This window comes from Stylophora pistillata, chromosome 2 (assembly GCF_964205215.1).
Source record: "Stylophora pistillata chromosome 2, jaStyPist1.2, whole genome shotgun sequence".
In the NCBI taxonomy this organism is placed as follows: domain Eukaryota; kingdom Metazoa; phylum Cnidaria; class Anthozoa; order Scleractinia; family Pocilloporidae; genus Stylophora; species Stylophora pistillata.
The window spans coordinates 42557139-42578090 of NC_142520.1; the positions used below are offsets into that span (position 1 = coordinate 42557139).

The following is a 20952-nucleotide window of genomic DNA, read 5'->3' on the forward strand; positions in this document are numbered from 1 at the left end:
TTAGAGGATGCGACGTTCCAAAGGCCTCGGAACCTCAAGGAATTGGTGTTAGTTAAGGCGAAGGCCCATTCGCGGCTCCAACTATGTTTGGTTAGACGGTAAATGGGCCTTTGGTGACAATGGGTCAGCCACAGCCAGTGTACAACTTTGTAAGGGCCGACGAGGGACTTAGCCAGCAGTTTCGCAGTTCTGCAGCTGGGAATTCTCGGATTCCATATGCATCAGTGAACCAGCAATGTTCAAAAGAGGACAAGCGTGCACTATTCATTATGAGGCAGTCGATCTTCTTGAAGGAGGGTCACTACTAGATAGAATTAACCTGGAAACATGGTGTGCCCTGTTTACCAAACAACCGCACAATGGTAGAACACCGTGTGAGGTTACTGCGCAAAAGATTCCTTAAGAATCCAAACCTGTATTCGAGGTATTCAGCATTTATAGGCAGCCTCTTGGAGAATTAACAGGCAAGCTTAAATGCTACCCAAGGTTCCATTGGAACACACGCTGGTGTAATATGGTACTTACCTCACCCCCCTGTCGTGAACCCGAACAAGCCAGACAATGCTTGTGTGGTATTCGACTGTGCCGCGCGATACAACGAGGTGTCTTTAAGCTATCAGCTTTTGCAGGGTCCAGACCTAACCAACAACTTCGTGGGAGTTCTGATTCGCTTTCGTGAAGAGCTCATTGGCATAATGGCTGACATCGAAGGAATGTTCCACAAGGTGCGTTTCATCCCTAAGGATTGCGATTCACTTCGTTTCCTATGGTGGCAAAGAAACGACCCCAACAAGGACCCAGAAGATTACCAAAGGCTGGTTCATTTATTAGGCGCCACTTCGTCCCCGAGTTGCGCTAATTTTAGCTTAAAGCGAACGGCAGACGATAAACAAGAAATGTTCTGCGAAGAGGCCGTGAGGAGTTTAAGGCGCAATTTCTACGTGGACGATTGTTTTAAGTCCATCAAAGGCGAAGCCAAGGCAATATCATTGGTATCAGAACTACATGTACTGTTAGCCAAAGGGGGATTTCGGTTAACCAAATGGATATCTAACTTCAGAAAAGTCATTGCGTCTGTACCTACATCAGAGAGAGCAGTCTCAGTGAAGGATCATCTACTCGACAAATTTCCCTGTGAACGTCTTCTGGGAACCCGATGGGATGTCGAAACGGACACCCTTGGCTTTAAGATATCCTTAAAGAACAAGCCTTTCACTAGACGCGAAATCCTCTCCTTCGTGAGTTCCCTCAATGACCCTCTGGGGTTCGTCGCGCCCTTCATCCTCCCAGCTAAGCGTTTATTGTAGAAGTTGTGTCGAAATGGCTTAGGTAGGGACGACATAGCTTCAAACGAGGACACCAATACCTGGCAGAGATGGTTCGGAGATCTCCCTAAGCTGGAGTCACTCAAAGTTCATCGATGTTTCAAGCCGCCTGACTTCGGCCAGGTCACAACTTGTCAGATCCACCACTTTGCTCATGGCAGTTAGATCGCTTATGGCGCCGTATCCTACCTTCGCATTACCAACGCGCGAGGTCTCGTTTATTGTTCATTCGTCATGGGGAAATCTCGGCTGTCGCCACTCCGATGGGTGAAGGAATACCTCCCAACTTTGCTAGAGAGACGAAAAAAGGTTCAGACCGCGTCGGAATTTTAAAATTGGAGACATCGTACTGGTCACAGATGAGAAGTCCCCCAGAGGTCTCTGGCCACTTGCACGCTTAACAGGCGTTAAGGCGAACCAACGAGACTGTACGTCTTGTTAGAAGTGTCACGCTGAAAACCAAATCAAACACACTCGAACGTCCTATAGACAATGTAGTCTTACTCGAAAGAGAAGCTGAAGTTTCTCATGAGGCTTAATTGTGGACTTGCCTGTACGTTTCGTCACCCAGTGACGTTGCACTAGGAACAATTAACGTTAACATTGCGTTGTAATCCTCTATAGGTCAATGTTAATGCTTGTGTAGCGCCATTACGGGCCGGGAGGTAGGATTCCACGTGCGATTTTTTTGGTACCTTATCATTATGCATGACTCTCAGAGCTAATTAAACGCTACGGCTTGTTAGCGCGCGAATTTTTCGACGTAATATCTATCCCGAAGATTTCGCTGCCGATCTTAGACTCTTAACATAAGTTTCAGTGCCATCGCTACAGCTAGGAAAACATTTTCGAACCTCGCTCGCTCACTCGCTCGATCACAAAACCTCAATCAGCTTCTCGAGTCTCTTCAACCGAGCGCGAGTTCGAAATTTTCTAGACGTAGCATCGACAAGATCTGTAAGCTACAGGATCAATAAAGAGATTTATATCACATGTAGCGGTGATCTAAGTTTTTAAAAGAGGGCGTGGATAACAATTTTGATTCAGTGGCATTTTTTTAAATTTAAAATATCTCAAAGTATCTTCAAACTATTCAGAGTATTCACTTTATTGCAGCATCATGTACTAGAAATCTTAATTAAAGCAGAAGAAGCGCGATTGATTTGTTACTGTCAATCTCGTAACGTTGTTCTTTTTCTTTTAGTGTCTTGTCCGGTAACCCGTTGACTAAATTGCCGTCAGATGTTTTCAAGAGAAATACTCGCTTGGAGTGGCTGTAAGTGGAGTTTAATTTTCCCTAGTTTAAGACATTACTAAGAGTATTAATTGTTGTTGTTTATAACTTGCTCACGTTTATAACTTTTGAGATAAGTTAAAACATGAGCAAGTAACTAATTTATTGAAATAGGCAATGATGTCTAATGGCGTTTAACAATTAGTAAACACAAATTCCAGAATAATTGTGTTAGAAAATTTGTGTTAAGATCCGTTAATAATCAATTTTAAGAACCATTTGAACATTCTCAGAAAGGAACGAATATGATAATGAATTCAGTACTAGCGGCAGATCTAGGAGACGGGCTGGGGGCCAGCTTTCTTCCTTCCTCTTCATTTTTGGTAAAAACATCGTAGAAGGAAGAAGAGCTTGCAGGTTTAAACACACAGTACCACCCTCCCCCCTGTTAGCTTAAGGCCTGGATCCGCCACTGATCACCAAGCATATTTTTTAAAAATTAATGAGAACTAACTAAAAGAACCAAAGTAATGCGAGAGCAATTTTCCACTCGCAAGTTTTCTATTATTCCAAAAAGAAACCAGTTGCATCTAAACTTGTGGGTGCCCCCTGTGCAATTAGCATGTCAAAAGACATCTTGGAATATCCTGTAAGATTTAGAGCCAACCAAAGTTTTTGATAATTCAAGGGGCGTTAAATCACATGTACAGATTAGGAAAAAAACATAAACATCGATTTACTGACTGTAATGCAGTTATAAAACTGGGTACTACTCTGTCTGGGTATAAATTAATGACTAGAATTAAATTTGTCAAGTTTCTACGTAACGAAAATGTCAACGACAAATTCAAGACATGTTTGGGTTTACTTAACTAACTAATAAGTGATTTGCTAATGTATTTCTGCTGTGTTATACGCTATAGAATACTTATCTAAGTGTACAATATCCATAGGTACTTGTCTGAAATGCAATTGCACAACCTTTCCCAGGGAATCTTTGACAGCAACACAAAGTTGAGATTTTTGTAAGTAACTTTTTTTCGTCTCCACGATCTTCTTACTCAAGACTACCGACAAGTGAGTCTTTTACTTGTGTACATAAAGACATCTCGAGATCAGGTTTCAAAGATGGAAAAAGATCCTGCCCTTTTGATCTCATAATGTGCTCCAAAAGAAGCAAATCAGACATGGTTTGATGCTACTCTGGATTTAAGAATTTAAGAAATGCAACCAGGAAATTACCATTCATAGAGCGAACGTTTCGACACTCCTGTCTAGTGCCTTCTTCAGTGATGACCTGTTCGCTACGATAAGAGGTCCTTGAATACGCTCACTAATTAGCTGCCCTTTTTTCTGACGAGGTGCAAATAGGCTTCAGGTAGTAAGCCACCATCATCACGATTTAAACATAAGCAGAAATCGTAGACAGTCAACGACTTTGACGACGGGCGTGTAAATTTCGGTATTCAATGTGGCGGACGGACGAAGGAAAAATCATTCGAAAGGCTATTACTGCAGCTTAAATGCTCTAAGTTTTGCAGATTTCCTGGAGAATAGATCGAAAATAAGGGAAAGCCCTTACTTTCAATGAGGTCTCCACTAAAAAATTTTCAAGGTTGAAAGGAAGTTCTGAGAGGAACATCAGACATGGCACTTAATATTAGCTACCGTGAGAGAGCTGAATAACGCATGCGCATGCGCTCGGTTTTTGTCGCGAGAAACGGATTTTTGAGCAATAATAATAACGATAATAGTAACTTTATTTAAGGAGGGTACATGACTAGTTCAACTGATGAACTAGTTAGTGGCCCTCGATCCTAAAATTACCATAATTAGAGTTAAGATGTATGTAAAATGAATTCGAGGATTATAAACAGGTCTGTAAGAATGCAAGCTAAAAACTAAATAAAATAGTATTTGCCACATTGGTCGGGTTAAATATAATATGCTGCTTGAGTCGTCTCGATTTCGCGATTGAAACGAGGGTAGGCGAGATTTAATTTACTATCGCACTCGGACTAAAATGTTCTACTTCATCGTAGCTCGTTAGGAAATGTCTGTGAAGGGCCTATCTGAAAGAAGCAACTGTTGTCACCTCTTTTTCTACTGAGGTTAGAAGGTAGCTAGTTCCACAGCCTTGTCGCAGATACGCTGAGGGTCCTTCCTCCCTCGGTTTCGCGATTGAAACGTGATTATTAAAGTTTAAGTGTCGGTCAATGATAATTCCAAGGAGTTTCTGACTATCCACCTGCTCTGTATTTGAGTTACCACGGAGGAAGATAAAGAACTATCGACGATCTTATTTGAAAGGCGTTTCCCGGTCACTAAGAGACATTTCGTCTTGGCGGCGTATTGAGTAGTTTGCAGAGTTGACTTCCTATTCTATTGCTTCGAGGCGTCGTTTCCTTGCCGCTTTTCTTTAAAAAAAAACAGCCTTTAAAAACTTGGTACACCCCCCTAAAAAATTTTCGAAAATTAATTTTCTCCTTGAAACCTCTAGAAATAAGAAAATACCCTTGGACGAAAACAAAGTTCCTCTGTTTTAAATGTCAGCCCTCATCATTTCCGATAATTTCGCTAAATTTTAGATCTAAAAAAATCGAGCCCACGTTGATGACCGCATACCCCTTGACTTAGCATTTCATCATTCAGCCCTGTCAGTCAGCTATCGTTTTCTTCAAATTCCTGCTTTTTTTCGATTTTTAAGAGCGTGTCCACGAGAAAACCGGGGAAAGGGCGATAAACCTCAAATCACTGATTTGGCTTAAACTTGGCACAGACGCTAAGTATCATGAGTAAACAAATTTGTGAAAATAATGCGTCAAAATATTTAATTCTCGGGGAGATAGAGTGTACCCCTGGGAAAACCCATACTCCATGCATTTTTTGCATAATTAATTAGCTGACTTGGCATTGCTGCTGTGGCAAACTGAAAATCTATCTGCAAATTAAATTGACTGGATTGTATTTTATATTTATGACACTTCTAGAAAATTGAATTGTTTTAACTTTTTAATTTCATTTCTTCCCTTGCCTCTCGCTTAAGTAAAGGCGACTTTTTCGGGTGTTTACAAAGTCCAAAAATAAGGGTATTTTAAGGCTCAATAACTCCGATGAGCAACCACTTCCGATCATTATTTTTATATGGGCAATGAAAGCCATTACTGGACTTCCAAAATCAGTAATAAAATTTTTTGGGCAATGTTTTTTTCTTAGACCATGCTGACGTGAAATTTACATCCAACTCCCGCTTTTTAGTTTATATCATCAACATTTCGTACACCACATCTTTGTTTTATTGACTTAAAATAACTTGAAATTTACAATAAATTTCCCAGAGATTATCGTTTAAACATCAACGAGGAAAGAATCTTTGAATAGTGCAAGTTGAGCCATTTTTGAGAACTTTTTTCACAGCCATAATTGGATTATTCTCGAGGAGACGCAGCAGTTGATTATGAACATCAATGGCGCATGTAGTCGAACTTTCTGACTTAAGAAATCTAGGAAGAAAATTGAAGGTACATACATGTCTCTGCGGTGCCACAGTTGCAACTTTTGGCTTGATATCATTTGTTAGATCAGTAGCCATTGTGTCCACAATGTACCAAATTCGATTTGCTTCGTTGCCTCGTTGAAATTTTAAACGGAGACAGAGCTCGTGGGAAGATCCACCAGAATGATTGGTCTTTTACGGCGTGATACGTATCGACTTACATGATATATATAGGTGGCAAAAAGATAATTTGATGCCCTAAATGCTGATGTTAATCAAAAGGACAATCCACCATCTTTGATAAGATCGCGTCTGCAATTTTGTTCAGCACTCAACTTTGACATTTATTTGGCATGTTGTATTTCTATTCTACAAAGTTTAAAATGTAACAAAGATTAACAGCTGCCAAAATATTTGACTTGTTAATTACTTGATAAGCTTGAGATAGTTGCTGGTTCACCGAAAAACAAATAAGCTGGTGATATATTGGTCTCCTGGTAGCAGAAGGAGTGAAAAAAGGTTAAAAACCTGACACGCATATAGAAATCATGTACATATTTTATCCGAGGTTTGCTGAATACATTTGATATATAATCTCTTGCAGCTGTCTATTGTAACATCTGGCTCTTCATCTAGAGGTACCTTAGAAATTGGTCAATTGCAAAAGTGCTGAAAGGTGGGGCGAGGAAAGGGGGGGGGATCAACAATCGATTTCGAAGTAAGTATCAGACAAAAGTGACCCGCTCTTAAAGGTTGCAAATAATAACCGACAATCCACCAATGTTAACATCAAAACCCGGAAGAAAACCTCCTTCATGCGCAGACGCTTCAACTTTTCAGAGTGACGCAAGCAGGCCAGAGACTATGCTTCCCCGAACACCTTTAGGTCCGAAAATTTTAAAATGCACAGTTGGCAAAGCAATTGATAAGAGAAACTGTGTACCAAGGACGTCGGCATGCATTTCGAGATTGTGGGAGTGTCAGACTCAGCTTCATTGTCAGACGGTGAGTACATGAGAGCAGGATTTTGCGACACCAACTCTCGTGTATTTGCAAACATCCCAGGCATAAAGTGATATGAAAGGCAACTAGAATCCTCTCTTTCACATTTCGCGGATCCTTGTGTTTTCGCAAACGTCTCTGAGGTTGTCAGGGGGCAAACATAGCAAGTTACTACAAGAAAGATTATGGCAAAAGGTTGTTTCGACGTCCAAGAAAACGACTTTGAAGAGACGTGATCGCTTTTTTGGCGCTGTTTTTACAGGAATTAATTCAGCCAATGATTATTTATATGAGGAAAATGTAAGTTTTTTTGCGTTCATTTACGCAACACGCCTTGCATATTTTTAACTACTTCAACTTTAGATGGTAATATCCAGACAACCAATCAGAATATCGAAATAGCCTGACATACTTTTGTTGATTGTTGCCTTGAGACTGCGTAGATATTTTGCTTGTGCTGCATGTGGCATCCGATAACAGATAAATTCAGTAGAAGAACCCTCGATCGATTCACGTCCTACCGACTCCTGAAATTTCCTAAAGTGAAAACTCATTGACTTAAATTATATTTTTATCGTAATTTGTATTTATCAAGCTTTCTTCTGATGTATAGCTTGTAAGGCCAGGATTTAATGAAAGTAGCGCGCGTACGAATTCTTTCCTAAGGACACCCGCAAAGGCGGGAAAAAATCTTACGTCTTGGATAGGATATTCGACCACAGAAAGTCGGTGGTAGTGTGACTAGCACTGTGGCATTAAAGTCTCATAGACATCTTCTTTCAAACTGATCCATTACCATCAAGTTAACTGAATTGGATAACTTTGACATTGCTGCATCCTTGTCCTTTACTAAAAATAAACGTCGCTGATTTCCAAACACATACAATGTTGGAAGGTTGCAAAGGGATCACTAGATCTCGTTGTAAACTAATTCCCCTAGTTCCTCCGTCTACGTGATCAACGCTGCGCCATCCTTTACCAAGCCGGCAATATTATTCAGCAGTCGAGCGTGAATGTAATATAATCTGTTACGATGTGGCTGGGGCAAAGAGGCTGCCAAAATATATTGTGCACACCGAGGCCAGATATGATATGACAGTACACCCAAAGAGATTACATATCAAATGTATGCAGTAAACCTCGGATAACATTTGTAACTGATTTCCATATACGTGTCAGTCTTTCAACCATTTTCTTTTTTTTCCCTGTGCTGATAAGAGACCAATATATCACGTGCTTATTTGTTTTTCGGTCAAATATCTTGGTAGCCGTAAATCTTTATTACGTTTTAAACTTTGTAGACTAGAAACAAAATATGCCAAATGAATGTCAAAGTTGACCGCTGAACAAAATTGCAGGCGCGAGCTGCTCAAAGATGGCGGATTGTCCTTTTGATTAACATCAGCTTTTAGGGCATCAAATTATCTTTTTGACACCAACACATATCATGTGCACCACAGAGACATTTATGTACTATCAAGTTTCTTCCTAGATTTCTTAAGCCAGAAAGTTCGACTACATGCGCCGTTGATGTTCATCATCAACTGCTGCGTTTCCTCGAGAATGATCCAAATATAGCTGCGAAGAAAGTTCTCAAAAATGGCTCAACCTGCGCTCTTTGAATATTCTCTCCTCGTTCATGTTTAAACGATACTGTGGGAAATTTCTTGTAAATTTCAAGCTATTTTAAGTTAATAAAACAAAGGTGAGGTGTACGGAATTTTGATGATATAGACGAAAAAGCGGGAGGCATATGTAAACCTCACGTCAGCATGGGTTGTGAAATAGATTGCCCAAAAATGTTATTACTAATTTTGGAAGTAAAGTGATAGCTTTTACTGTTCATATATGAATAATGATCAGAAGTGGTTGCTCATTGGAGATATTGGGCCTTAAAATACCCTTATTTTTTGACTTTTTTAAAACCAGAAAACGTCGCCTTTACTTAAGCGAGAGGTAAGGAAAGAAATGAAATGAAAAAGTTAAAACAACTCAATTTTCTAGAAGTCTGATAGATATAAAATATAATCCTGTTGATTGAATCTGCTGATGGATTTTCAGTTTGATACAGCAGCAATGCAAAGTTAGTTAGTTAATTATGCAAAAAATGCAGGAAATGAGAGTTTTCCCAGCGCTCCCCGGGAATTAGATATTTTGACGTATTATTTTCACACATTTGTTAACTCTGACACTTAGCCAAGTTTGAGCCAAATCGTTTAATTGCGGTTTATCACCCCTGCCCGGTTCTGCCCGGGTTTCTCGTGGACAATTACGTACAATCGAAAGAAAAGTGAGAAAAAAAAATGGTTTTAGACGATACAAATACGTTGTACGGCGGTTTTTTTACCTTTAGGTACTTCATGTACGATAATTAGAATGTATTTAAACAAAATGGCACTAGAAGTACAAAAACGAACTGCTCGAAGGAGCATTTTTGCCGAAGTAATGGCTTCATTTCCTCGCTTCTCGCATTCCTGCAAAATGCCAATTTACAAATCGAAAGGGCACCATGTTTGGGATGCTTTTGGAGCGAAACAATGTTTGCTTGGCGAGTTAAACTTCTTATCTTTCGGATATAAGATGATGGGGAACCGAGTCAATTCAACCGTTTACTCTTAGCAGACTAAAGAAACCTTGAAGGTGAGCCCATCTACAAGGGATAAAAGAAAGAGGGAGTGTGACTTTTATGTGGCTTTTATGTTATTGGAATGAAAACGTACCGTCTAAAATCATTTTTTTCTCACTGTTCTTTCGATTGAAATGCGGTTCGAACTTAACTCCATTTTGATGATGGGGAACGTTGAGTTTCTAGCAGTAATGGTACAAAATGCAAAATATTTTCATTTTCCCATTATTTCTTTTTTACTTCGCAGCCATATTTATTCCGCATTTCCGCACTTTGCGCATGCTCGCGGCCATTTTGGTAGCCATCTTGTATAGGATTTCTGGTTATAGTCACGTGGGCGGAGTTGATATGCCACATAAGGGCACTGGTGGTAACGTCGATTATTGGTGATCATTTTAGAATTATCCCACCCAATTGTATGATTAGTCAGGCATGTGTGCTCCGACAAAGCTGAGTTTTCTTTTCTGCAAAAGAAGACCGCTTTTTGATAGTGTCCGGTCTGGTCCGAGAGTCTTTTCGTCCAAGTCTTTTCCTCCTAAAGTATTTTCATCTTAAGTCTTTAAGTCTTTCTGCGAAGCAAATAAATAACTATTTGTTGGGAGCCGCCGCCATTTGGGTATGTCGGACACGTAGTGATGTTACACTTCGTTGTCTTTTACGCTCAATAGACGCTTAACAATGAGCCTAATATTCCCATTTCTTTCGCTTGAAATAATTGAACGGCAAGCAAGTCTTCATTTTTGCCACTATTTAATAAAATATATTGCGTTAAAACCTCATTCATTCCCTGTGAATTAAATTCATGACATTGAATTCGTAAATGAAAATTGGGGAACCAAATGGGCAACGGCTCCCACTGATAAGCTCTTTATAGCCTTATCTATAATATAATATATCTGCCTCGCTCTTCAAAGCATGCCGACAAGGTGGACCTCAATGGCCCTGTATTCTGTAGTTGCTGCAGTTCTTTATACAGCCTTATGTAGCCTTCTAAAAGTTATATATTTGCTTCGAGAAAAGACTTATCAAGTAAACGAACAGACTTAGGTAAAAGTACTTTTGGACGAGAAGACTTGGACGAAAAGACTTTTGGATGAAAAGACTCGGATGAAAAGACTTCTGGATGAAAAGACCGTAATTCTCTCAACCGATTACTAAACTGACGTTTGGTCTGTCCAATATACTCGTGTTCACAGTCATTGCACGGAATAGTATAAATAGCATCGGTTTATTGTTCTTGTGTGACAGGATCCTTAAGTTTGGCAAAAACATCCTCAAAGTCTGAAAAGGTTTTAGAGAACCTTAAACATTGTGGCTATTCAAAATTCTCTCGATGGGTTTCCGTAACACCTTAGATGTAAGGAATCAAAACAAAACCAGTTGCTGGTTTGATCTCATCAGGATTTTTACCAGCTGCAATGGTTTCTGGCAGATATGGGAAAATGTTTTGGTATAGCCATCAAACAAGTGAAAACAGGTGGACAGTCCTCCTGAGTAAAGAGCCAAATCATACAACTAATACCAGGGGCCAACTCTCGCACCTGTGGATTAAAAACTCAGATTTCAGACTAATTATCACCTGTTCATCAATTCCTAATGTACAGAAGAACAGGAATTTACAGATTCAGAGATAGACACTGTATTGTCCTATATTTCTGATAGAGCAGGAAAGATGTGCCTCCTTTGCTCCACAACAACTTTAAAAGCTTCACATATCAGATATCTTGCTATGATTTACCCTTTAAGTGAGGTATTCATTCATTGTAGAACAGTCATCACCAGGCGTCCTTATTAAAAGATTTCCCTTAAAATTTTCATTATGAACGTAGTTTCATTACAAAACTAAGCGTATCTTTTTTGGGTAAAGTTGGTGGGAGCCACTCCTCACTCGATGTCACTGATGTCACTTTTGGTTACTTGTCAAAACATCAGTAATTGATAACACCGACACTAATCGCACTAACCAGACAGATGAACTAATAATCGATTTTTCATGGTAAATAACGTAGACGCCTGAATGACAACGACCTGGAAAGAATAAAGGGAAGCGCTTTCAAACAATTGAAAGAATTAAAAGAACTGTGAGTAAATATCAAATGCTATTGAAGAAGAAACTCCTTGACCTCAAAACAGAACTTTGCATCGTATCAGTTTATCATTTCCCTTTGCTAGATCAAAGTGTTTCAAGATCTGCATTATGACTTGTGCTGTGAAGTGCAACAAAAACACTATCAAGAAAACAGATAATCACATTTTTAATCTAATAAGAAAAAAAGTTACCTATGAAATTATTAATACAAAGAAAATAGTTTCTAATCTAAACTTTACGAAAAAGCCATGACGGTATTGCTTTGCATTGTGGTGTTGTATTGTGTGGTCAGAGCCATAATATGGTTATTTGTTAAGTTGTGAATTAAATGATGCAGCTCAGTGTTAGAATAAATGTTTCATAAAGTAAGAGCATTACACTTCCCAACCACCCATTTGTCATTCATTTTGCCCATTCTTTTTCTTTTTTTTTTCATAATCTCTCTTTCTCTTCAATGAAAAAAGACAGGTCAGTTAGAAGCAATTTTGATAGAAATTGCTGGATGTGATACAACAAATCATGTTTCTCTACTTCAACATAGATGGTTGCAAGACAACAACATCACTGAACTACATCCTGAATTATTTCAAGATCTAGAAAACCTGCGGGAACTGTAAGTTTTTTTGCATATCCTTTCCTCAGAAATTAGCTTACTGACTGCTCATCTCTTTGTCACTGTTCCAATCATTTATTAAAGACTGAAAGAAATATTAGCCACTTGCAATATTTCAATAAGAACCAAAATGTAATCAATCAATTTAACCAAATTTTGATCTTTGTTTTTCTAATAATCAGAGTGTAAGATCTGCAGTCATGCAACAATGAAATCATGCGTGCCATAAAGTTTCCAGTCACTATGGGATATTTTTACCTTTTTTCACCTATTTTCATATCTGCTGAGATCAAGAGCTCGATAATTTCTTTAATTATTTCTACCTTAGAAATGATTTTAAATGAAAGGGGAACCAGCGTACCTCTTCCAACATAAGAGAAGAGAGTTTGGTGTGTTAGTTAATGTAAAACTGTCAGCTACGAGTTTCTCCTTTTGCTAGAATTATTGACCTTACCAAAATGAATGCGCAATATGTATATACTCGACAGTAACCATGATAAGCAATGAACAAAATGGTGCTGTTGATCCTGGTTTTTATAGATAAATGAACGTTAAATTGTTTGACAAATTGTGAGACAAGATTAAACATTCATTTCTCTAAAATTAGCATAATGCCCAGATTTGACTACGATTTATTTTTTTATAATTTTTGATGACCAGCATCTGTTTGTATGATTTTTGCTTATGAATTATGAGCAACAGTCGTAATGAAAAGGCATTTTTTGTTTCATCATTCCTACCAGCTATCTGTCGAATAACAAGTTGAAGAGTCTACCACACCGACTTTTTAGCAGCCTTTCCAAGCTGATACATCTGTGAGTGAAATGGTTATTTAACAAAGGAGATAATTGGTTTGAACCAAATGATCATTTTTTTTTTATATTGTTTACAAAGGCACAGCCGTAGCATCTCAAACATCATGGAGTGTTAACAGCTTGATTTTGTAAATCTGATTAGATGAATAACAGAATGCTATTTCATGCAGTTGATGTGCTTTGTTAAGTAATGCTAAGGTACTTGGAGGTTTAAAAGTTTAAATGCTTCTCTCTAATAGCAGCGTCAGCAACGCCTCGATTTCTTTCTGCTGGATAAACCATTAAGCTACAGCTGTGCCAGTAATAATGTTGCTAATGCTAGTAATAATACTAATAGTAATAATTGTAGTAATGATGATTAAATAGTAACAGTAATAAAAGTAATAGCAATAATAATAGTAGTGATAATGATGATAATGATGATGACAATAATAATAGTTGTGACAAAAGAAATAGCTTGCATTTGGATATTATCTTTCTTCTACAGGTAAGGTTATTTTTTTTGCACCTATTTCTTTGTTTTGGTTTTTGTTTCTTTGTTTTGTTTTATTTTATAATTATTTCACTGCTGTGAGGAGTTTCCCCCCCCCCCCAAAAAAAAAGTCCAAAGTGCATATTTCCTTGATTGGCTTCTTCTTTCATTTTTTATAAGGGAAACATATTTCCTGTCATTTTTTCTCAAAAGATGTTGACAGATGTTCTCAAGTTCTAGTTATTCTTTATTATTGTGTTCTTAGCAAGTTTAATATGCTAGGGTCTTCTTGGGCTGGATTTAAAGACATATGACTTCTTCCTGGGAATATGTGCTAAAGATTTGGGGGAATTAAACTGAAAAGGGGAGGCCACTACACAAGTAATAACACACCTTTTGAAAGTTTTTCAAGACAAACTGCCAATAGTTATTATTCTATGAATCAGTTTAGATGGTAATTCTATCATTAGCAAATCCCTTGTAACTGTGGTGATCTCTTGTAGGGATTTGTCAAACAACGAGCTTAGAAATCTGCCACCGCACATCTTCAGAAACATTACAGCAGTAGAATTTCTGTGAGTAAAATTCTTATCGACATTAAAGATTGTATTGAAAATTTTAGAATGTGGTAAATACAACAGCTTCCTAGATTAATTGACAATTCAAATTATAATGTACTTTCAGGAGGCAAACATTAGTTTCCTTTGAAATATTATATATAATAATATTGTATTGGAGGATCAAACTACCCAATAAGTTCGTAAATTGTAAAAGGAAATGGATGATAAATAGTTTTTAAAATTCAGCTTTAAACAATAGACTTCTTGAAGGCGCTTGGGAATAAACTTGGGATTTTTTTAGCTCAACCTTGAAAGTATTATTCTCATGTCTGATGTTTTTCTTTGAAGAGTAAGAAATGAAAACTGAGAGCTATTTTATTGGAGAAAGCATTGTCACTGCCTTACCTGAACTACTGTAGTGGCCTAAAAAATGAAAAAAAAAAAAAAAAACAGTGTTAAAGATATTACTCCACAGCTACATCTGCATATGTAGTCTAAACTTTCCACGGTGCTTTCTTTAGGAAATTGGACTACAATAAAATTGAGAGGCTTCATGAAGATCAGTTCCAGGGCTTGGTAAAGTTGATCGAATTGTAAGTACACTCACAGTTGAAACCTTTTCCCAAGATGAGTGGACTCGCAAACCATATACAGCTCTGGCGAGGGGCTAACGCTCAAAACGTCAGCTTTTATAAATTTTTTACGAAGGCCATTTTACATTTATCAACTCAGTTGATAACAGCAAAATTACAAGATTGTAATGTTAACTCTGTCATCGATTAAATTTAATGTGTCACACCCGATTGCGATAATATGTTACAATTATATTATTTATCTTCTATTCCTTTCGCCTGTTTAAGATATCTCTCGGAGAACAAAATCGAGACTTTGCCTGACAAAATTTTTAAAGGCGTCGGAAACCTCAAAGCTCTGTGAGTACAGTTAATCACAAACAGAAAAAAAATTAGAATACTTGAAGCAATGGAAAGAATATAACAGAAGCATTTAAAATCTGATCTTTAAGTTCACAAATTCTAATATCAAATAAATAAAAATAAGCTGATTAACAAAGTACTGCTCTAGTGATTTATGTTTGACTAAAAATATAGTCTTTTGTGAACATACTTTCAGCAAGCAAGGTGAGCTATAAGAAAAACGCAAACACCCATGGTTGAGAGCCAGATAGTTTCACTGCAGTTCCATGTAAATTGATGAGGAAACAGACAATCGTGAGACCCTGTCTACTTACTAATTGTGAGTTATTATGTTATTCGTTTCAGAGATATCTTCGGCAATAAGATACAAAACGTTTCCAGCACGACTTTTACCTATGCCCACGAATTGCGATTTTTGTAAGTGTACGGCAAATTAGAGATTTTCATCTAAGCAAGTAAACCTTGTTGCATAAAATTAACTACAAAGCTGGGCTTTCTTATGAAATATTTAGGGTTCTTGGGTTTTTTCTATTTTTTCTTTCCCTCTTTTTTGTGCTTTCTGTTTTTCTTTAACAATAATAAATGAGTCTCATTCTTTCAATTCAAATACATTTTTTGGAGTAAGCCAAATTAAATTTTTTGGTTTAATTTCTATACAATCCAACTTATTGTTTTTCTGATTATTTTTCAAAATTGCAGGTTTATGCACTACAACCTGATGGCTGAGCTCCCTAGAGGACTTTTCACCCAGCAGTTGAAGCACATTATCAGAGTGTAAGACTCCTTCCATAATAAGCAATTACTTCAATCACCCCTCTAAAAAAATTGTTTTAATAAGAGTGTATGTTATCAATCAATCACCAATTATTAAGCGTTTGCAGATCATTAACCTTTAATGTATCTAAATCACTGAATGCCCATTGTTTTCTATCCATGTAAGGTTGTTATTAATGCTAAATATTTCTTCTCTTTTTTTTCCAAATCCAGGACTTTGGACACCAACCTAATGTGCTGCCACCTCGATCTTTCCAGGCAGGATGCCGATTGCGACTATTCTTTCAATGACAACTTCGCAAGCTGTCACTCTATGTTCCGTAACCTTGCTCCAAGGAGAAGTCTTTGGGTTGTCGGTCTTCTGTCGTTGTTTGGGTCTTTGTTTGTTGTTGGGTGGCAGTATTTTTTCCCTGATAACAATGTGGTCCAGTCTATCATGTTGGTGAATCTGGGTATCTCAGACGGCATCATGGGTATTTACCTTATCATTATAGCTATAAAAGACCTACAATGGTCGGGGGAATACTACCTGCACGACTATGAGTGGCGCACTGGCTGGTTTTGTCATTTCAATGGCGCCATGTCTATCCTTTCAAGTGAGGTGTCAGTTATGATGATTTCTTTGATTGCATGGGACCGACTCAAGAACATTGTGTTTCCCTACACTTTTGCAAAAGTTACACCAAGGCAGACTCGTATAATGTGTGCAGTCATCTGGTTGGTGGGAGGCGTTATGGCATTCCTTCCCTTGTCTGGAATGCGCTATTTCGGTGACTGGTATTATGGCAAGAACGTAGTGTGCCTGCCCCTTCAGCTTTCCCCGCAATTACAAGAAGGCTGGGAATACTCCACTTCCATCTTTATCGTTTTGAATTTTTCTCTTTTTATCTTCATAATGGTGGCTTACATTACCATCTTGTTGAAATCATGGTCGTCAAGCAAACAGCTCGGAGCGCATGGAACTATTCGTGAAATACGAGCAAGAGCACAAAGTTCCCAAGCCAAAAGAGAAAGGGCTCTTGCCAAAAGAGTCTTCTTCATTATTCTGACCGATTTCCTGTGTTGGATACCAATCATTGCTATCGGCGTCAAGTCGCACGTCGAGAAAACATTTGATCCACCTGGAGATCTGGCAGTATGGATTGCAGTGTTTGCTCTGCCGATCAATTCAGCTGTCAACCCATTGCTGTATACGCTTTCTACTCCACAGGTAACAGGTTTATTTTTTATTACTTTTGAATAGGGCATACTGCCATGTTTAAGTCTGCTTTCGTGTCAGAGCAGGCTGACAACTTAATTTTGTAACTGTGACGGTTGACATAAAAAAAAAATGAAAAAGAGTTGATTTTGACCACGGAGACCAACTTAAAGTGCCCATAATGTCAAAAAACGTTTTTCGCTTATCTAATTCTACATTTCACCAAATGAACTTATGTGAAAAAGTTTTCGATTTGGATAAAACGCAATCTTTTTACGAATTTTTACAAAGTTCAAAATTCTATTTTCTTGCGGTCGACCCCTACCGCTGATTACAAGAGTAACGAGCTCAAAATGACCACGTGACTGATGCCTGTGACGTAGGTTCAGGAACCTCACTTGACCTTAAGTTTAAAACCAACGTTGTCACAAAGAGCGGCAACGCACCTTTCGGGCATTGTAAACTAAATGGAGACTACTCTGAAGCAAATTCCAACCTGTTTTCAAGTGAGATAAGTCAGAACCCAAAATCACGTGTTCCTGAACCTACGTCACGACTCACTTTAAACCGAGGAAGACTGGTGCGAATGGTGGAACAAAATGGCGGTAAATTTGAATGTCTTTAAGAAATAAGCAAAAAATTGCGTTTTATCCAAATCGAACATTTTTTTTCTCAGAAGTTCATCTGGTGAAATGTAGAATTAGATGAGCGAAAAACATTTTTTTTGATATTATGGGCACTTTAAATATAATAGAGATTAGTATATACTAAAACAGTGGATAGCGTTGAAGGCGCGCTCTGATTGGCTAGTCAAACTCCGAATATCCTTTGCTATTAACCTCCGAGGAACTTGGGAAAAAATGGCGTGCTGGTTTGCATCCGTGACAAGCGAATAAATCACTCAAATAACGACGAAGCAGTCCCTGAAAACACAGAGAAAGCGACTAAATTTGGTTTGGCCGTGTTTGAAGGTAACCGGTAGTTTATCGATAAAAACCAATGAGAAAAAGGTTTTGTTTACAAATGCAAATTAATCTTGCGTAACCTCACTTGTTCACTTGAAAATCAAAGTTTAATGGTAGTTTTTACAGAATAGTTTCAAATACAGAAAGAGTTTGCAACACCATTTGAAGAAATGTCGCCACCAGAGCTAAACAAATTTCTTAGGAAATTTTATCTGTCAGCGAAGAAACGTGACGGCAGTTTTTACAACAAAAAATCACTTACCGCGATCCGAGCCGCGTTGGATCGTTACGCGCGGGAAAATGTTGGAATCGTTGCTGGAATGTATGAATTAAAATAAATTTTTGGTGGTGTATATTATCTCACTGTTTTAGTGTATACTAAAACAACTATTTACCTCAGTGTCGGTCGTTAGCGGTGGATATTTACCTCGCCGCTTCGCGGCTTGGTAAATATCCACCACTAACCACCTCCACTTCGGTGAATAGTTGTTAATTATTCAAGAGTCTCACACTAACTATCCCATAAATTTCTGATGTGTAGGTGCAAGCTATACTGAAACCAAAACTGAGGAAGCTGTGGTCCAATGTTCGATCTTTCTTCAACAGAGGGCAAAATCAAGAAGGTACAGTTTTATGTTCTATTTTAAAATACCATGATAACAATAATGGTGTTCCACACCTCGAAATAAACAAACTTTAAGGTTTAACAATTTTTGTGCAAGTTTTCTGTTAGTGCCTTGGTTCAAATTGTTTTGCGTTTAGGGCTTTCAAGGGGGATAAGAGTGAAAATGCTTTGAAATGGTAAAAAGTGATCTGTATTTTTTCATTTTTTATTGTGATTAACTGAGAAAATTATTGAAATGAGCAAAATGGGATTGTAATGAAGAACACGAGGAGCTAAAGCACGAACAGGCAAGGGAGTGACTCTGAATTCAAGGGTAGAAATAGGGGCTAAAGAAGTTTCATGGGGGAAGGGGGGCTTCGGTGGTAGAAATCCTTATTTCAATTCAATTTATGGAGATTGGTATCTCCAAAACCATGTTCTTGGAATGTTGAAACAAATTGGTGCCATTTACCAAACCCATTTTAATAAAAATATGAGCGGACATTTTTAAGTTACTATCAAAATATAAAGCGATAAATCTCTGTCTTCAGTTTCAAGGTAAAGATACAAATCTGACTAGTAGAATGTTTTTCATTGAAATAACTGTTTGGATAAGCCTGGCAGTGGCTTATTCTCTGTTTGGATCATAGAAGATCAAGACAGATTTATTGTTGTTGTTTTATGAAATAGAAGAAGCAGAAAATGATCAGCAGGGACATTTTGGAAATGAAGGTGCACATGCTAACAACGAGGAGGGTAAAGATATAGTTCTTCTCAATGTAATTACCTATGAAATATCCCCTGTCTTCTTCAGCAACCTTTTGTAATGTCACTTATCTATACTTTCTTTTCTTCCCTTTTATAATCTTTTTTTTTTCGCCTATTTTTTTGCCCATAGGAAAACATATTGAAATGCAAGAAATAGAATACCATGAAATCCCAGTAGAGGAAGTCCCTGAATTGCCTGATCCGCAACTAGGTCAGTACTCCGTCTGTGTACTTATATTAAAACAGCACTTTGCAAAAATTAAATTAAAACAATCAAATGGGAAAAATACCAAGGAAATTATTCCACTCGAAAAATTTGCAACCATAATACTGATGTCGATGGTTATGCCGGGATTGACTTTGTAGCTCAACTTCCTTGGCAGGTATATGTAGCCTAATTAACTAAATTTACCAGAATATTTGCAAATTCAATTTGAAATACCTAGGGCGAAACCACGACATTCCTTTCCTGCTCTGATACATTCTTTATGTGGGTTTGAACAGAGAAAAGATCGACGAAGGGTTTTCCCACCTGTTATAAATGTGATGAGCTTTGGTGTTATCACTTTTGGTTGATAACTGCATGGAGAAAACCAAGTTCACCTAGCTTTATATTTTTCTTTAGATAACACTAAAAATTCTGGTGACAGTCTTCCTAAGGACTTTCTACCCCCCTACCCTTGAGATCTCCCCCTTTCCATCAGTAACCTGCATAGTTTATTATAGTAGGAAAGATACCTTCGAACCCATATACGAGACAGCCGTAGTAAACGAATGATACGTCGATATTGATCATTATTATACATTGCTGTCACCATCTGTCTTCTCATTGGCTAAATGCCCACAGTTAATTCTGGGAAACAGCACAACCTACAGATTATTCACTAATCTGTACCTACAGATTAGTAAATAATCTGTAGGTTGCGCGCGTAATGTATGATTTCCGGTGGAGCAATGTCTAGTTCACGGACAGCGAAGTAGGAATGGCTTCTCGATTCGCATCATCGACCCAGCTAGAAATTGAGAAATTACTTGAAGATAAAGATTCGGAAAAGACTAACAGATCGACAAAAGTGGCGAATGTGTAATAAAACAATTATTGGATGAGGTGTTTGTGCTATCCGGAACAGTCAAGTTCTCGGTTAGTGTTATCAGCCTCAGCCTTGGGCCTCGGCTAATAACACTTACCTCTACCTTGGTTATTCCGGATATCACTAAAACCTCATCCAATAATTGTTTATAATTTTTCTGTTTTAAGTTTTTGGTTTTATTATATGATAAATAACTCCAACTTAAAAATATTCCTTAACTTTGTCGACAGCGATGGAACAAGCCTGTAGAGGGGATGAAAGTACATCTTCCTCAGGTATTATTACTTGTTAATTGAAATAAAACTCACAATCTTGCAGATGTAAATATAGGCTGTGTAACATAAGCTTGTATCCATCGAGAACTCAGCTAATTTGACGCGATTTC

General features: G+C 37.9%; 1 protein-coding gene across 1 annotated transcript; it reads left to right on the top strand.

Moving 5' to 3' along the window:
• Positions 1-695: 695 nt before the first annotated feature.
• On the top strand, positions 696-19727 carry LOC148739612 (uncharacterized). The gene is made up of 11 exons (XM_088749514.1): positions 696-1238; positions 1950-1990; positions 2530-2601; positions 14176-14247; positions 14754-14825; positions 15093-15164; positions 15513-15584; positions 15867-15941; positions 16155-17151; positions 18646-18727; positions 19399-19727. The coding sequence occupies exons 1-11, from the start codon at positions 696-698 to the stop codon at positions 19533-19535; spliced, it is 2235 nt and encodes a 744-aa protein (XP_088605640.1). The 3' UTR covers positions 19536-19727.
• Positions 19728-20952: the final 1225 nt, after the last annotated feature.

Excerpts from the sequence above, each read along its gene's own strand:
- LOC148739612 (XM_088749514.1), top strand. The coding sequence starts at position 696 with ATGGCTGACATCGAAGGAATGTTCCACAAGGTGCGTTTCATCCCTAAG. Across the intron at positions 15,585-15,866 it reads GCCCACGAATTGCGATTTTT|GTTTATGCACTACAACCTGA; the intron begins GTAAGTGTACGG and ends TCAAAATTGCAG. Across the intron at positions 18,728-19,398 it reads CAGAGGGCAAAATCAAGAAG|AAGAAGCAGAAAATGATCAG; the intron begins GTACAGTTTTAT and ends TTTATGAAATAG.